The sequence below is a fragment of the Dermacentor andersoni genome, chromosome 3 (assembly GCF_023375885.2).
Source record: "Dermacentor andersoni chromosome 3, qqDerAnde1_hic_scaffold, whole genome shotgun sequence".
NCBI classification, from domain to species: Eukaryota; Metazoa; Arthropoda; class Arachnida; order Ixodida; family Ixodidae; genus Dermacentor; species Dermacentor andersoni.
Window position 1 is genome coordinate 61,900,915 of NC_092816.1, and position 16,055 is coordinate 61,916,969.

Sequence of the window (16,055 nt, forward strand, 5' to 3'; positions counted from 1 at the left end):
GATGTAGCTTTTTTGATCACGCAAGACGGTATCTCGCTGCAGGCCTCAGCAATCTCTGCCTTTAAGAGCTTCTGCTGTAGTTGTAGGTTTGCGGTACACTCGGTCTTTCACATGTCCCCACAAGAAGAAGTCAAGAGGTGTCAAGTCCGGTGACCTTGCAGGCCATGCCATTGGTCCATGCCGCCCGACCCACTGGCGTTTGAAAAAAACGTCTCCTTCAGCCTCTTCACTGATGGTCCTCTTTCTGTGCCGCGTCTTGAAGCTACCTGTTTCTTTCAGCGTCAAGTAACTCCTCATAATTGTGTTCGCGCTAGGTCTTCCCCCACATTGCCAATTTCGGTATACCTTGGCAGCTTTCCTCTTGTCGCCCTGTGCCGCTCCCAAGGTTAAGACCATGTTCGCCTTCTGCTCGCTTGAGTACGGCATTCTTTAGGCACTGCAAACAAATTCTTCGAAACGGTTGCACGGCACGACAGTAATAGACAGTCGAGCTCACATGCATCTTGCCGCTGGCAAAACTTGGAAGAAAAGCGGCGTTGTAATAAATGAAGCTCTCTCTCGCACAGGTTCCAGATGTATGATGCATGTTTTGTGTGTATTTTTTCTATTCCGCATCGACTTGAACGCTGGAAAAAAATTGCTCTTCTCGTCATATCGGAATAAACGGCTGATGACGGCGCGTTCTTCGGCGACAGGCGCGAGCGGCTGCTGACGAAGCGCCTTTTCGGAGCGCCGTCGCCAGCCGCTGCCGGTAATGTCAGAGCCGAGCAAAGGTTGAAGCCATTTCTCGTAAGTGAAGGGAAGGCGCGGCGCTGGCGATGTTTTTACAAATCACTCATGAGAGCGCTGTTATCGCGGCACATTCGGGCGCACACAGCGCGCTGTCACGTAGTATTTTCTAAGCTCCGCGGGCTTTCGTTTTTCCAGAAAAAAACGGCCACGCTAAGTCTATCCCGTTATAAGTACCTGGGTTGGGAAATATTTGTGAAGCTCCACAACTTTCCTATTGACGCCTGAACGTTTCAATCTATATTTAAAAAGTTAGTTAATTTATGTCGGCAATTACTCAAAAAAAGACGAGCAAGACAATGGTACTGTAAGTTTAGATAAACACTAACAACATCCACGCGATTTCTGTTCTGAAGAACGCATAGGCTTTTTTCAAAATCTTGGTCCAAGTTAGCTGGGAGACACTGTGTTTATATATATATATATATATATATATATATATATATATATATATATATATATATATATATATATATATATATATATATATATATATATATTCGCATTTGACCAACACCACACGTCACGAGTGTGTCCTTGAATGGCAAGTTTATTGTCACTATTAGAAAAAGCAGCAACAAAGATCAACGATGCACGAGTGGCGTCAAGCTAAACACACAGCAGTTCTACTCAAAAGTGATTGCACTGTTCCTTTTGGCAGAATAACAACCGACCCCCTCACGCCTGGATCAATGCTTACTTCATTAACCACTGCAATCTGGATATAACCTTCATGGTAATCACTTGCTTTACACAACCAAAAACAGTGACCATTGCATGGCCAAAGCGAATGAACCATCGTTTCCCATCGAAAGCAGCACGTCATCCTTCGCTACAAGCAAGCACATACTGCGGATGCGCGTAAAAATAGTTACTATCAAAGATGTTAAAAATTCTAGATATATGAATGCATAAATGGTTGGGAACACCACATGCTTCCAGTACGTCTTCATCATAAAAAAGAGGCTTACCTACTTGGCACTTGTCAGACACTGTACTGCAGTAGTAAGTGATAAATGCTAGACAGCATGAAAGCATTACGCTGTGTCATAGAGAATCTAGGTAGCCCGCAGCAAGAACACCCACACGCATTCCTATAAAGCTGACTCAGAATTGCAACGCCCGAGCTTACCTAACTCAAGGTGTTAGATCAGCAGTTACCGAATCAACGTTAATTCCTTGCTTTGCTAACAACTGTGGTCACAACTATTAGTCTTTAATGTTAAGACATGGTACTGGCCGTGCTATAACTGATCAGGCTATTTCCACGATGACCCCACCATGGTTCCACAATCATTATCACTAGTTTCTGTCTAAATTCTTCAAGAACTGAAATATGTAACAGCAAGAATAACACACAAATAACAAGCAAATATTGCTGACGTGAGGATCAGTACCACGAACACATCACAGTGCATTGCATGGGAAAGAGAAGTGAACTGTCCTGACAGAAACTTAAACTTTCCTAACTCTCACAACACCTGTGTTTCCAACAAAGTGAAGGTCTCTAGAACACAGACAACGCTTAAATAATTCACATACCAACAATACTGCAGATCACTACTATATACTTCCATGCTGTGCACACCAACAAATTCATCCATAAATTCATGTGCGTGGCAAAACACATATTTGCATGATTTCGTTCGAACTGCTCTAGTAAAGGGGGGTGGGGAGAAGGAGAGTGGTGCAGAACTTTTTTAGTGTATAACATGCACACTGGTTAGGTCTGACCAAAGAACTAACAAAACTAATAGGTTATGTGCTACCCATGTTATAACTTGGTAATCAGCCCACAATATGAGGCTGCATTTAGAATGAACTGTATATTTTCAGCAATACAAATTAAGTAGCAGTAATGTCCGAGTTTGAGCAATCTGTTTTGATGCCCACCATCTATGTTTCTGTCAACATTGGAAAGCAATGCCTTCTTGTGTTCACATAATCATAGTAGCACATTACAGTAAGCAAAAATCTTTCAACAGCACATCCTAACAACATAAACTGCCTGTGTGCAAGACCTTACTAGACTTTAGCCGACACTAAAATCTACCCGGATGTGTGTTACATGCCAGGCGAGGAGAATCCTATTTGGCCTGAGCTTTAGCTACATAAGCAAGACACTTTGTTTTAGTTGGCTTGTGTTAGCCTCTCTAGCTGGCTCATCAATACTAAAGCCATTAGATTAGCTTTTTGCCTAACATAACAGCTTTATGTACATATGTGCACACATTATAACATCGGAGTAGCCACAACAACCTGTACTGTGTGTCAAACTGACAAAGGTAGCACTAAGAATGCATACAAGTAATGAGTTCAAAAGCATCAATTTCGGACTACAAAAAGCAAGTAATGCAAGAAGCCAAGACTTTTCTAGTATTAACATTGCCCTGACTTAAACAATATATCATTTATTCAGTTTATAGAAGCAGTAAAAGCAAAATTGACAGGCCTACAAGATTATGTAACAAAACAGAAAAAAAAAAGGTCTGATGTACAGTCACAGGTTATCACAATCATAACTAGATATTATAATGTGCGATCAGTTACCTTCACAGATGTTGAGCAAGTATAGAAAGCAGTTATGTGAAGCAACATCTAAAAGCGTTTGAGAATTACCTAGCCACCTTATTATAGCAGTCATACAGGTGCACTGTATAGTGGGTCGGTCACGTAAACAGTGGTAGTCTATTTTGGGTGTTTTGTTCTTTACGCTGCAATGTCCCTGGTAAAGGTATGACAACCTACTTCATACATTTACGCAAGAACACTCTTCACAGGTGTTTGCTTTTGATTTGTTCTTTCTGGAAAAGTAATTGCAACATTTTGTACAGCTGCAGCATATGTAAAACAAAATGTAGTCGTAACAAAGGCAGCTTTGCCACACAGATAAACTTGCATTTAGAAAACGCGTCGCACCTTGGGTACGAAGGAAAAAAAAATTAAGCACCAGCGAGAAATGTTCAAAAATGGACGTCGCGGAAACTGCCGCCGCCATATCTTCTCCAAGCGCACATGTACAGAGAAACATTTCACGTGTTTCACGCAATAAAAAAAAGGCAGAAAAGAAAAGAAAACAGGCACAAAGCACTGAAAACAGAACAAGGCACTAGCGAGAAATGTTCGAGCTCGACGCCGCGGAGACCGCCGCCGCCACCCTCGCATCGTCGTGCCTGCCCGCCGGCGGCGACGCGGGCGACGTCGGCGCCGATGCGACCGCCACTTTGACGAGCGGCGACGTCCCCAGCACAATGTCCGCCGCGTCGCCCCTGCCCAGTTCGTCGAGCGCGCGCGCGAGGTGCCCGATCGTGCTGTCCATCACCAGCGTCCACTCGCCGAGCACTCTGGCGATGGGGCTCTTGCCCGAGGTCGCGAGCACGCCGGACTCCTTGGACTCCGGATCCAGCTCGGGCAGGCGCTCGGTCATGCCGAGTTGCACCGCCAGGAGGCACCAGTCCCGTCCCAGCTTCTCCGGCGGGTCAAGCGCGGCGCCCAGCCTCTGGCGCGTGAGTAGGGACAGCTGCGACGCGTGCGTGTCCGGCCCGCAGACGAGCGACGCGACCGAGGCCACGTCGCGGCAGCAGAGCAGGTCGCACGCCGATTCGGGCATGCCGGTCTGCGGATGCAGCACCTGGGCGTGCAGGCCGCCGTCGTTGAGCATGGCGCGCATGACGAGGCGCGCCGGGTAGCGCGCCGGGGTCGGCGCGTGATGCCGCAGGTCGGCGGCGCTCAGCAGGTGGCGCTCGAACTGCGCGCCCGGGCACACTTCGCCCAGCACGTCGTCGACGACCATCAGGAGGTCCTCCAGGAAGTAGAAGCTGCTCGGCAGTGAAAAATGCATATCATTGCATATCAATTGTTTTTCAACAATGAGGCACTTGAAAACCTACCTCCGTAGCGTGACATGTGCATTATGATTAATTGGAACTAGCATTGTTAGGCACGCACAGAGAATTTTCCATTTCTGCGGTTGACATTTTGGATGAACTACCAATGAAGCCACAGTGACTGAAGTTCAAGTTGCAATGCACGCAGCTTGTGCTCGCTTTTTCTGATATATTAAGCAATCTTTAAACACAACTGCTTTTTAATCTGGCCTGAAGACGTCAGCGAAGCTTTTGTGGTTACCTTTCAGTCGATTAACTTCACTGGTCAGTTCCTGGGAGATGGAGGCAGGGGAACGTTCACCATCCCCAAATCCACCACCATAGGTTGCGCCAACCGACATTATTGCGAAAAGCATTAAATTCAGTTTGCTCTTATGGTACAGTGTGATCACAGAGTTTAGGCACAACCAGAGAAATTGGACCTAAATAGCCTGCCCTTGTGTAAGGGCTGGAGCTCGTCAAGATAGTGAAAAAAAAAAGTGCAGCCCTTAGATGGGTGTATACGGTACGTCAGACCAGTACTACTGTACAAAGGAGGTGGAAGAGAAAGAAGTGCCCACGGGTAACCAGTGCTCTGGGCCTCTCGTTGATATGCAGTTCTTTACGTTTTTGCCATTTTTGTGAGAGTCATTTCATCAAGGATGAGCAAGATGCTTCCACGACCACCTGAACAAAGTCAGTCGTCTGCTACATCGCTTATTGTTGGACGACATGCTTTTGGAAGATCGAACCAGCTCGATTCCTGGGAAAGCTCAATGCCGGAAGTCGTGGACTCTAACAGCGAGTACACCATAGCCACGGGCCACCATATGAAGACAATGCGCCGTATGTCCACTGAGAAGACTTCATCGAATCAGAGTAAGCAGGAATCCTTTATGGTTTCTTATGTGCCGCTCTCGGCGTAACACAGCATGAACTCCCTCGGCAGGCAATTTCTAACCGAATATTTTGAAAGTGCAGCCCCTGGACAAATCAACCAGATCAGGATTAACACTCACAAGAACATCCTGACGATAGATGCGAAGAATTCAACAATACTGGAGAACTTAAAGACCATTCCACAGTTAAGTGCAATCTCAGTCCGCTCCTTTATTAATTATGGGAAGGAAACAACGACTGGTGTGATTTCCGACACGGAGCTTGAAATCAAGTATGCCAACCACAAGAGTCTTTTGAGGTCATTGGTGCACATTTTTTTAGATTCACCGTTTAGGGAACTCCTGATGCATCAAGTTAATATTTGCTTCTTCGACATTACCAGCGTCTGCCAAGTGGGCTACGTGATACACCGTGTAGTACGACCATTCGTTCCGAGGCCTCTTCAGTGCCGCAAATGTCTAGAGATAGGACATGTGAGTGCTGTTTCTAGAAGCAAGTCACCTGCTCACGTTGTGGCGGAGGGCATAATACTATCGACTGTGATGCGTCTTCATTTAAATGTCCCAACTGTATGCGCTCTCACGAAGTGACCTCAAAGGAATGCCTCAAGATGCAACAAGAAGCTCGTATTCTTCGAAAAATGGCAAGAGACCAATCTTCACGTAAAGAGGCTAGTAAATCTGTTCACCACAGTGGCCAACACTTGCACAAGAAGCGCCACAAAGTCATATAAGAAGAACTGCATAATGGGGCACAGGCGCCCCCCGACCACTTCTGCATGTGTGTGCATTGAAGATGGTAACCGCACCTACTGCTAATTCAAGGTCGGCAAGAGTGCACAGCAAATATTCGCCTCCACCGGCTGATACAGGCACGGAATGGCCTTTGCTGCTGCCCTCTAGACCCACGGCCATGAAAGCGAGCCCTAGTGGACCTTTGTGCCATGAAGCCAAAATTGATAGGGCCAATGAAACCAGTGACATTACAGGCAAGCAAGGAGGTTGACATGAGAAGGAAAGCGTTCAGAAAATGCTGAAGCATCTGGCAGAGTCTATGCGCGTGATTCTCTGTGGTCGCTAAAGGTGCCCTGCAGGTTTTCACCGTACTGGAGCCGCTTATCGCAGCTTTTACATGCTGTAAAGCTTTTGCTTGGTAGCTGTGCTGCTCACGCAGGGGAGGTGCACACACCAGCTACGTCTTGATGCCTTTATCCGAAGGTTCACTTGAACTAGTGACTACAGACAAGTATGGAACCCGGCAGTGGCTTCATGGATGACATTTCTGAATGTTTATCATGAGAATGTTGAACTTTCTTTCACCGTTGTGTGTCCCTCTTGCTATGTCGTCATCATCCCTCATCACACCTTTATGTCCCCATTCCCCCGCCCCCTGTACTGAGTAGCAGGCTAGAGTGGGCAAGCTCAGGTCAACCTCTATGCCTTCTTTCAAATAAGTTCTCTCCCTCTCTATTTTTATAAAGTTCAACTACTTGCACTGTATGTATATGAATGGTATCTAAATAAATGTATACAGGCCTTCTTCACATAAGAACTGATGCAGTGGCTTATAAAACGTCATGTGGAGTTTCAGTGCTCTAGGTCAGTTAACAAAAAGACCATGCAGACTCCTGTATTACTTCCACTGTGACAATCATAGCTTGTGTTGGCTTTTACGTTGTTTGTTTCTTTTTGGGAGAAAGGAGGAGATGCAGTTCTGTAAAATACATAAGGAGCATCAAAAATGGCAGCTCCACACAGCTCACACATAGTTTATGTGTATTGATCATGCAGTTAGGTTAATGTACGTAAAAATGGAGCTACAACCAATGCATTGCAGCAATGTGGATCCTTAATTATCCAGTCAGACATATATAATGCACACACAAGAAACAAACGCTAATATTACAGTCAACAAGCTTGGAGTGAGACTTCATAGTAAAACTATCTTCTATTAATTCATTTTCAATGCTATCACAATCCGTCAGAACTTAATATTGTGCAAATGCACTCACTAGTGCATTATGTGTTAATAAGTGGTACATCTATCCAAACATCAGGAATGTGCACATTGTACAAAACCTACAATAGCATTTTCGACAGCACACAGCAACATGCACATTCCTTTTCTTCCTGTGGTATACTAAACTGCTCTTTGAAGACAACCTCTCTTGGCTAAAAGCAAATTTTTGAAATTTGATAACATGATCCCTGCTTAGTGTATTGTTGCTCTTTTTCCACCTGTCCTAATGAAAAGCACTTGGCACTACATATATACAGCTGCATGATGGTGTTACTCACCAGCTTGAAGATGAACCACGTGGACCGCGCACTTTCACTTCCAAAGCACTGTCATTATCAACTAGTGTGAGCATTCCCTCCAGTGCCCCACTGCAAAACTTGCTGCCCCGCAGCCATTGGTATAGATCACTATCAGAATCTGCATGTTCCATAGATGCACGTCGCAGCTGCACCTGCACACAATTAACCAACATTCCAATAAATGCCTCAATATAGTACATACAGGCATCAACATATCTTGCATGTTTACACATACAACCTGCCTCAAAGTTATGAGATTTAAGTTATACAAACAGACCACAACAATTTTTCACCTTCAGTTATCACAGCATTCACAGCTGTTCTCTGATGAAGCATGGCATGGCTTCACAGCAATGCAAAAGCTCTGTTGTAGTAAAATTTTGCCTTCAGGTGTGGCTTCCAGGCAGTAATGCTTTTGTTGCCAAGAAGACACACTCACAGCTAAAGCTTTCATTATAGCTCACATGCCCATGTTTTCGATAAAAATACTATGTAGTTCCATCTTGTATCGTTTGTCTATCTCAAGAACAAACATGTGTGCTATTTGTGCACATATTTGTGTTCACTCAACATTGCGTCGAACCATACCACTCTTCCTTATGTGAGAGCCCATGCCACTTTTTCTAGGCAATGCAAAGAATTTTTACCGTGGCATTTCCTATGACTATATAATGACAAGCGGGATATGCCTTTTTCTGTGTAGCATGATAACTTCTAGGCACCTGTGCCACAGGTTGACATTCAGCCTTGTTGCTAAGCCATTCTAACAAGTATATCAAGCTGTAGAAAAGACATAACAAAAAGGAAAGACACAAGACAAGCATTCGTCTTGTGTCTGTCCTTTTTATCCCGGTCTTTTCTAGAGCATAATACTCGTTACCTGTGCCACCTTTCATTTGCAGCTTGCTATCTTTCATTCTTTTGCTGTTAGCATGCTTATGTTTGACCTATGTATTTCCTTTAATTCATACATGCCTTTGTGTAGTTCATCTTCCAGATGATGGCTTCTTTCCAATTACTTTGACGGCGTGTGCAATATGCATGATGTAAGCCTTAAAAAACTAGTTGCGACAGCGTAGATAAATTCTGAAAAGCATCCCCAAATTTTAAACAGCTTACACGAACATTAGCTTACACAACTGATTAGTATTAAAGCAATAATAGCAGGTTAAACTAGAAATGAAGGCCTGCAGATTTATCTCTCATTGTTAGATATCTGCACTAAGCATCATACTGGCTACCTTTTTCCAATAATATTTAGAAGAAATGTACAAGCCATATTAGACTGATTACTAATGAGATGCTTTCCTTACGAATGAAACATTAATGAAAAGCCCTGTGCCTAAGATCACATTTCAATTCTTTCACATGGCAACAATGTGCGACTAAATTATACTCCTTTTGTATATGTAACAGCACAAACTACAGACATGTGCACTGTGCAATTGAATAAATAATTGTCAGTAATTAATAAAGGGAAAATCAGACATCCACCCGTTCATAGCAATTGCTACAAAGGAAACCCATACGGGTTCCTTGAAAGAAAAGCCTCAGAGTTGAAGAAAAATTCGTCCTGGCCCGCGACTTGAACCCGGGACCACCGCCTTTCCGAGGCAGCCGCTCTACCATCTGAGCTAACCAGGCCGCTAGCAGATGGCAGGGCGAAGTCAAATTTGTCGACAACACGAAGCAAAGGGAAGTGTTTGACGTAGTAGTGCTGCGGAAAACCGCAAGGTGGAGAGAAGTAATTAATAAAGGATGTCTGATTTTCCCTTTATTAATTCTCTCCACCTTGCGGGTTTCCCCAGAACTTCTACGTCATATAATTATCAGTTTTGAACTTCCCAAAAGCATATTAACCAGAAGAACAATACAAGATTCATGACAGTTACCTGTATCCGCGTAAAGATTATGGCCAGGATGTGTGGAAAGTCGTCAAATGGGAGGACGTGCACTCCGCAATACACGCCTTGGGTGTAACGTGGATCTGAAGGATCCCACAGGCCTTCCAGTGTTTCAACCAAATTGTAACATGGAAATTCGTACTCCACATCGCCATCATTGTCACACTTGGTGCACATCTTGAGGTTTTCCAGCACCTGAGTGGGCATGATAAACAAAAACAAGCCAATACTGTGATCTCAAGGGAAAAAAAATTAATGGTATTTTCATGGGCCCTGATACTTGACATGAATGACTAGTGGCTTACAAAAAATCTAGACATTAGCTGCCATGCAAAGTTTTCCTTCAAACAAAATCTCTTATCCACAGACCTGCATTACATTTACAGACACAAAGGGGAATGCCATAATCTAAATGTATTGCAGTCACTTCCAGTTGTCAGGGATGTGCAGAAATAGTAGAGAGGGGCAAATGCCTTTGCAGAGGGGAACAGAGGGGGCTAACTCGTCGTGAAGGATTGTTGCATGTTGAGCAGAGATGAAACCTAGTTTTCCCAATAGTGCAAAAACAATGACAATGAAAAAATAAAGTGAGAGGAAGCATGATTCTTTTTACACAACTGCAGCGGACAAAAGCCTTTGTACAGTATGGTGCGCTCTTAATGAGAACACCTAGGCCGTATTCTGCCATCAATTACAGCTGAGATATCCCTTTCAGTCACAAATTATGACGGCATATCAAGGAAAGTGCATGTTACATGATTTTATTCCAAGGTTTTGCAGAATGCTTTGAAAGAAAGTAGAGGTGGTAGAATCATCCCTTACGCATTTTCTAACAAGCCCTCATAATTATAGAATACTAATTCAATCTTGACTTGATGTACAGCCAGTCATCAGTCATGTTGAATTTTTTTCATAACAGGAATTGAATCAATGTTTGGAGCACATTCACAACTTAATTATTGGCTAAAGGCAAAATCATTGAAGGAAAAATTCATCCTTCATTATTGCTGATGAATTGCCGCCCATTCAACTTTTCGTCAAACACAGCAGTGCCTGACGTAAATTGGTCTTATGTAGCAATACTCTGGACATGGAAGTGAGATGGAGCCAAACTCTGTAAGCAGAGGATTCAATTTAACTGCAGCTTATTATTCATGTTTCTTTTCTTGCCACTATCGGACAGAACAGGCAAAAGCAGGTTCTGCTGAAGCAATAAATGATGAATAAACACACGCACAGAGACACTTTCTTCTTTTTAATGTATTTATGCCTAATGCATCACGTCAGTCATCACTTTTTCATGACATGGCTCAAGAAATGTTGTAGTTGTGCATTTTATTAGCCCCCTATAGGTGTCCCATTTAGGAATGGACCATACCGCATACCTATGCTTTGTTCCTGAGCATTCCATACTAGTACCTCATTAAATCTGCGGCCTGTGGAGGACAGTTTCTGGTTATGACGGAACCTTGCAGACCTGCATGTGGCTTATGAGATTTTGCATATCATCCATTCTATGCACCATGCTACAATTCATTCATCTAAACCTCAACTAGTTCATTTACCTATACGTGCCTAAGCGTAGCTAGCCAGAAAACAAATCCTTGCTGTCCAAGTTGCAAACAATGTTCACTACATTCTTACAAAAAAAGCACTAGACGTCGAGGTTCACTTTAGACATTAGTTTACTTTCCGACTGGAACAAAATGTATCTTTAACAAAAGATAGTGATTCTCAACATCTAAATGTATACTATTTAACAGGTCATAAGGTGACATAAAGTGCTTTTTTCTCTTGTTCTCCCACTCAAAATCACTCATTGAATCCTATCAGTTTCAGTAAAAAGTGTAACAAGAACCTGTACAGCCCAACGGAACCTTCTTCATCATCATCATCATCATGATCATCATCCTGGTTACGCCCACGGCAGGGCAAAGGAACCTTAATATGAGCCAAATGAGTAATTCTACAGGAACCACAGATTTCACATGATCAGGCTCTGCACAATGTCTTGTACAATTCTTCACATGCTCTTCCAATTTTCTGACTGACTTCACAGTGTACTCTCATTGTACAGTAATTATGAAAGAAAGAGCAACACACCTGCAGGAGGTCTATAGCATCTGTGTCTGGGAAGGCAAACTGGAAATCTTCCACAGTGTAGCAACCTGTCACACGTGCTTTCTCAAGGTGTTCCTGGGACAGCAGCTCTCCAATGACAGAACTGCAGAGCCATTTAGGATTGAGCACCACCGTGTCCTCCGTTTCAGATTTTGTATACAGCACCTACAATGAGAAATGCACCACAGTGTAGAGAGACTGTAGTTGACAGACACGCTACAGCACATTAAGCAAATGGAAGAAGGAATTATGCTAAGTCAAGTTACATCAGTACATTAGCCCTCTCAAACAGCAAAGGGCTCAGTTCTAACAAGAGCAGGGATTTCATAAGTCAAAAGCATCGTCGAAACAGAAGGCAAGTTCATTCAAGCTTTCTTATTTAATTCAGAGGTTGTGGGAATGTCTGGCAGAGGCTAGTAAGTAGTTAATAATAATTAAAAGAGAAATAAACTGCATTTGAAAAAGAACAAAGTGCGACTTATGAAATTTCGTAGCATTTCAGGTAAAACAGCACCTAAATTTTCTACGTTTTTCTGAAATTTGTGATGACAGTTTGCAGGCAAGAGAAATTAGGAAAAAGAACTTTGGCCTTCCATGCCTATTCATTGCAGCCCACTTGAAAGATGCAAAGTTTTCCGTGATGCACATCAATAGCTACACTCCATCTCACAAATCATTTGCGACACTGCTGAAGGTACAATGTGTACACAAGTAATATCCTTGCACAGAGGAATCTAGTTCCGCGCATAAATGTCTGATTAATGGTGGAATTGGAGGGTTTTATCTTTGCTTAGTACATGATATGTTAACGCAATACATGACATGTTGGGACCTTTGTGCATGCAAGTGGTATACCACGAATTACGGTGGTGGTGAGCAGACAATGCAACATGGATGAACACATCTCGAAGGGTCTTCGGCCTTCCTATAGGTTAAGGAGTCCTGTAGCTTCCACAGTGCTGCAAATGACTTAGGAGATGGAGTACAAGCAAGTGCTTGTTCTGAACTGCCCTTATGCACATGTCAAGATACCACTGCTTTTCACTTGGCAACTTCAGCTGGTATAAGGATTTTGCACAAAGCCACAATTAAAGCACCAGTGATGATTGGCATGGTGCTATCAGAAGCCTCAGCAGGAGTCTATGATGTCCATGGCAGTCAGACAGCTTGGCCCCAGCCACGTACGCAGAATGATCAAGTGGGAAGCACGGCTATATTAGAGGCAGCATTGCATGGCACAGGTAGGGAAGAGTGTCTTTAGGCATACACACTAAAAGCTACCCCCAAGTAAAGAAAAATTTGTAAGTTTCAAATTCTGAAATAAGGCAAAGGCACTGCTTCCACAAATATGTAAATCGAGTTGTTATGATTGTCCATACTCACAAACACGCAAACCACACTGGAAAACACAGACAGGGCAAGCACAAACTGGAAATCTTCTGAAGTAGTTGCATGTCGCCAACTAATACAAGGTCTTTCCTTTCTATCTGTCCTTTATCCACATCTGTGCTTGACTAAGATCAATGACCTACACAAGAATTTTGAGCTGTGCAACTTAACGCTGGATGGATTGCCATTTGAAGTAGGCCAGCAGCCTGGGGTTCTCTAGCTTGTAGAATATTTGTTTCATAAAAATTATGTAGTAGCTTTATTAAACTAAGTATGCTGACATAAGCCAAAAGCATCGACTTGTATTCTAAATCGGCACTAATTGTGGCAAAGGCAGCTTCTCTGCTTCAGTTCGCTGCTTCAGTTCTCTGCTTCAGTTCTCTGCTTCAGTTCTCTGCTTAAGAAGACAAACTCACCTCTCCCATCAGTTGGAGCTGGTGGATGAGCTCACGCATGTGTTCCTCCCCTGCCAGAGGATTCACTTGTATGTGCACCATATCCATAAACTGGCGCCAGGTGAGCACCGGAAACGAGGGTGATGATTTCCTCCAGTTGGGAAGGTGCCCCACCATTGATTCCAGAAAGCCAGTGCTCTTAGGAAGGTTCTGCAGAAGAAAAAAAAAGAAAACAATTTAAGCGCTCGGCAACACCTGAAGAAATTCCAAGCTAATACAGTCAACTCCCGTTAATTCAATGCTTGCAGCACTGCAAGATTTGGTAGCACTATCCAAAAGGTCAAATTAAGAAATGGCAATAAAATAAATAAATTTTAAATCTCTTTGTTGCTGGAAGAAGTCTGTAATGTCTTTTTGCTTCTGCTTCTTCATCTTGACAGGTGAATCATTCTAGCATGTGGCGAAGAGTGCAGACATGTTTAGACACTGCATCAGCATCGGACTGTTACATTGCTGACAGTGTCATTGTCAATGAATGGCCCAGAAATATCAACACTGTCATCAGCACTGACAAAATCCTCAAAAGAGACGAAAGCAGTAATGCTATCTGCTGAATTCCTTGTGTTTTCAAGGCTTTAGTAGCAACTACGCGCATGAGGGGGTGCCAAAGGGATCACTTGGAATTGAAAGAGCTGAAGCAGCATGTTTTCAAGTTCAAACTAAACGAGTTTTCCTTCTACAGCAATGTACGGTTTCTTGCCAGAACCTTTCAGAGCTGTTCGAATTAAGCAAGAAGGTAAATTACCGGAAGCAAAATTAATGGGAGTTGACTTATGCATTGAGTTGCAGGAGACATCACAAAAAGATAGTGCTTCCAACCAAGGACAGTTTACAGACTAGTTTGTGCTGTACTAAAGAGAAGCAAATAAAAAAGATGACCTCAAAAAAAAGAAAGACATGCATAACAGAAGCAAGGCTTTCTTGTATGATAAACAAAAGTGCATACACACAAGAGAAATAATAAAGGCTGATAAACACGCTCTTCTATGTGTATGAGCTCCCTAGCAACACACTTGTGAATAATTAAAGCATGTACAAAATGCTCCACTGTTAAAGGGAAAACTTTTGTGCAGAGCATGTCCAGATTTTCCTCTCTCACAAGAGTACAATCGCGCAAATTTGCAGCAGATAACTTGTGGTTGGTAGCTTTGACTCCTTTCGGTACATCTGAGCGGTGCCCTGACGTTGTGCAATGACAAGTGCAGTGACAAGTAGAATGACAAGTCCAAAGACAAGTGTAGCCACTTGCAGTGAGGGTGCCAACAAAGTGAGAACCGAACATCTGAGTGTTCCCTTTAAAATCGGACCGCACTGTACATGTTATTAACTATGTGTAATCAGTTACAACTGCTGCTAGTTTTTCAACTGATTCCTTACTCTATCGGTAACGCTCACTGTAATTCAATTACTCTTTTCAGTAACCAATTATATATGCAAACAGTCATTTTATTAACGAGCATTTGTGCAATGTTAATAATGATTCAGGGGAAAAAGAAACACAAATAATCATATAAGGTTTTATTAATTGCTCACTAACTTTTGTGGGGCAGTAATTGGTCACTGTAACCAACTACATTTTTAATAAAGTACATCTTAACTGGTTATTTCTTTTCTGTAACATATACAAGTCTGAACAGCACGCACTGTTATAGCAATAACACACAGTTCCACCAATCCACTAATCTGAAGTGTAGTTTTAAAAAAATATGACATTTATCCTGTGGGCTGAAACATGATTTGGAAAGGATGTTTTCCAAAAATGTAAGTAATTCTTCAGCAATAAAAAGCACTGTCTTTGTATCCCATGCAAAGGAGTAACTGTAGGAATGAAATCCTTTGAATGTGATAAGCATATACATATTATCTCAAGCTACCTTCAACTTCTAAGTAAAAGTTCCCCATGTTGGTATGCATGAAAATGCCTATAAATGCGAAAGAGTCAGCAACCGTTGTCGCTAGGTTAGTAAAAGCAAAAGCAACTAACCTGCACAATTTTGGCTCTATTGTTGGAGAGGTACTGCTTGAGAGACTTCATACTCTGGGACCCAACAACATGGGCATCCACGACAAACACGGTTTCGTGCAGGTCAAAAACGTGCTGGAAGCGTTCCCGTGCAGCTGCCAGGATGATCTTGGCGTCGGCTTCAGCATTGTTCTGTTGTTGCAGCGCATCACAGTTTTGGTTCCTGTTAATGTTGCTCGCACATACGTCTGCATGGGTGGCCACCAGTGCTACTCTAAGGGGAGAGGCACTTTTCCCTCCCATTCCTGCAAGCGGCAAGATTATGCAAAGTATTTATGCAATGCACATGA

The 16,055-nt window shown here is 43.0% G+C and overlaps 1 protein-coding gene across 4 annotated transcripts in view; it reads right to left on the reverse strand.

Moving 5' to 3' along the window:
* Positions 1 to 1,319: 1,319 nt before the first annotated feature.
* Positions 1,320 to 16,055, reverse strand: part of LOC126546982 (death-associated protein kinase 1-like) — a 153,981-nt gene continuing 139,245 nt past the window's right edge. For all 4 annotated transcript variants that reach the window (XM_050194766.3, XM_055062898.2, XM_050194758.3 and 1 more), the window contains 6 exons: positions 15,727 to 16,010; positions 13,704 to 13,892; positions 11,881 to 12,063; positions 9,766 to 9,972; positions 7,853 to 8,025; positions 1,320 to 4,607 (listed from right to left, as the gene is read on the reverse strand). In XM_050194766.3, the coding sequence (XP_050050723.1) occupies positions 3,899 to 4,607; positions 7,853 to 8,025; positions 9,766 to 9,972; positions 11,881 to 12,063; positions 13,704 to 13,892; positions 15,727 to 16,010 (1,745 nt within the window). In that variant the 3' untranslated portion in view covers positions 1,320 to 3,898. The remainder of the gene's footprint in view (positions 4,608 to 7,852; positions 8,026 to 9,765; positions 9,973 to 11,880; positions 12,064 to 13,703; positions 13,893 to 15,726; positions 16,011 to 16,055) is intronic.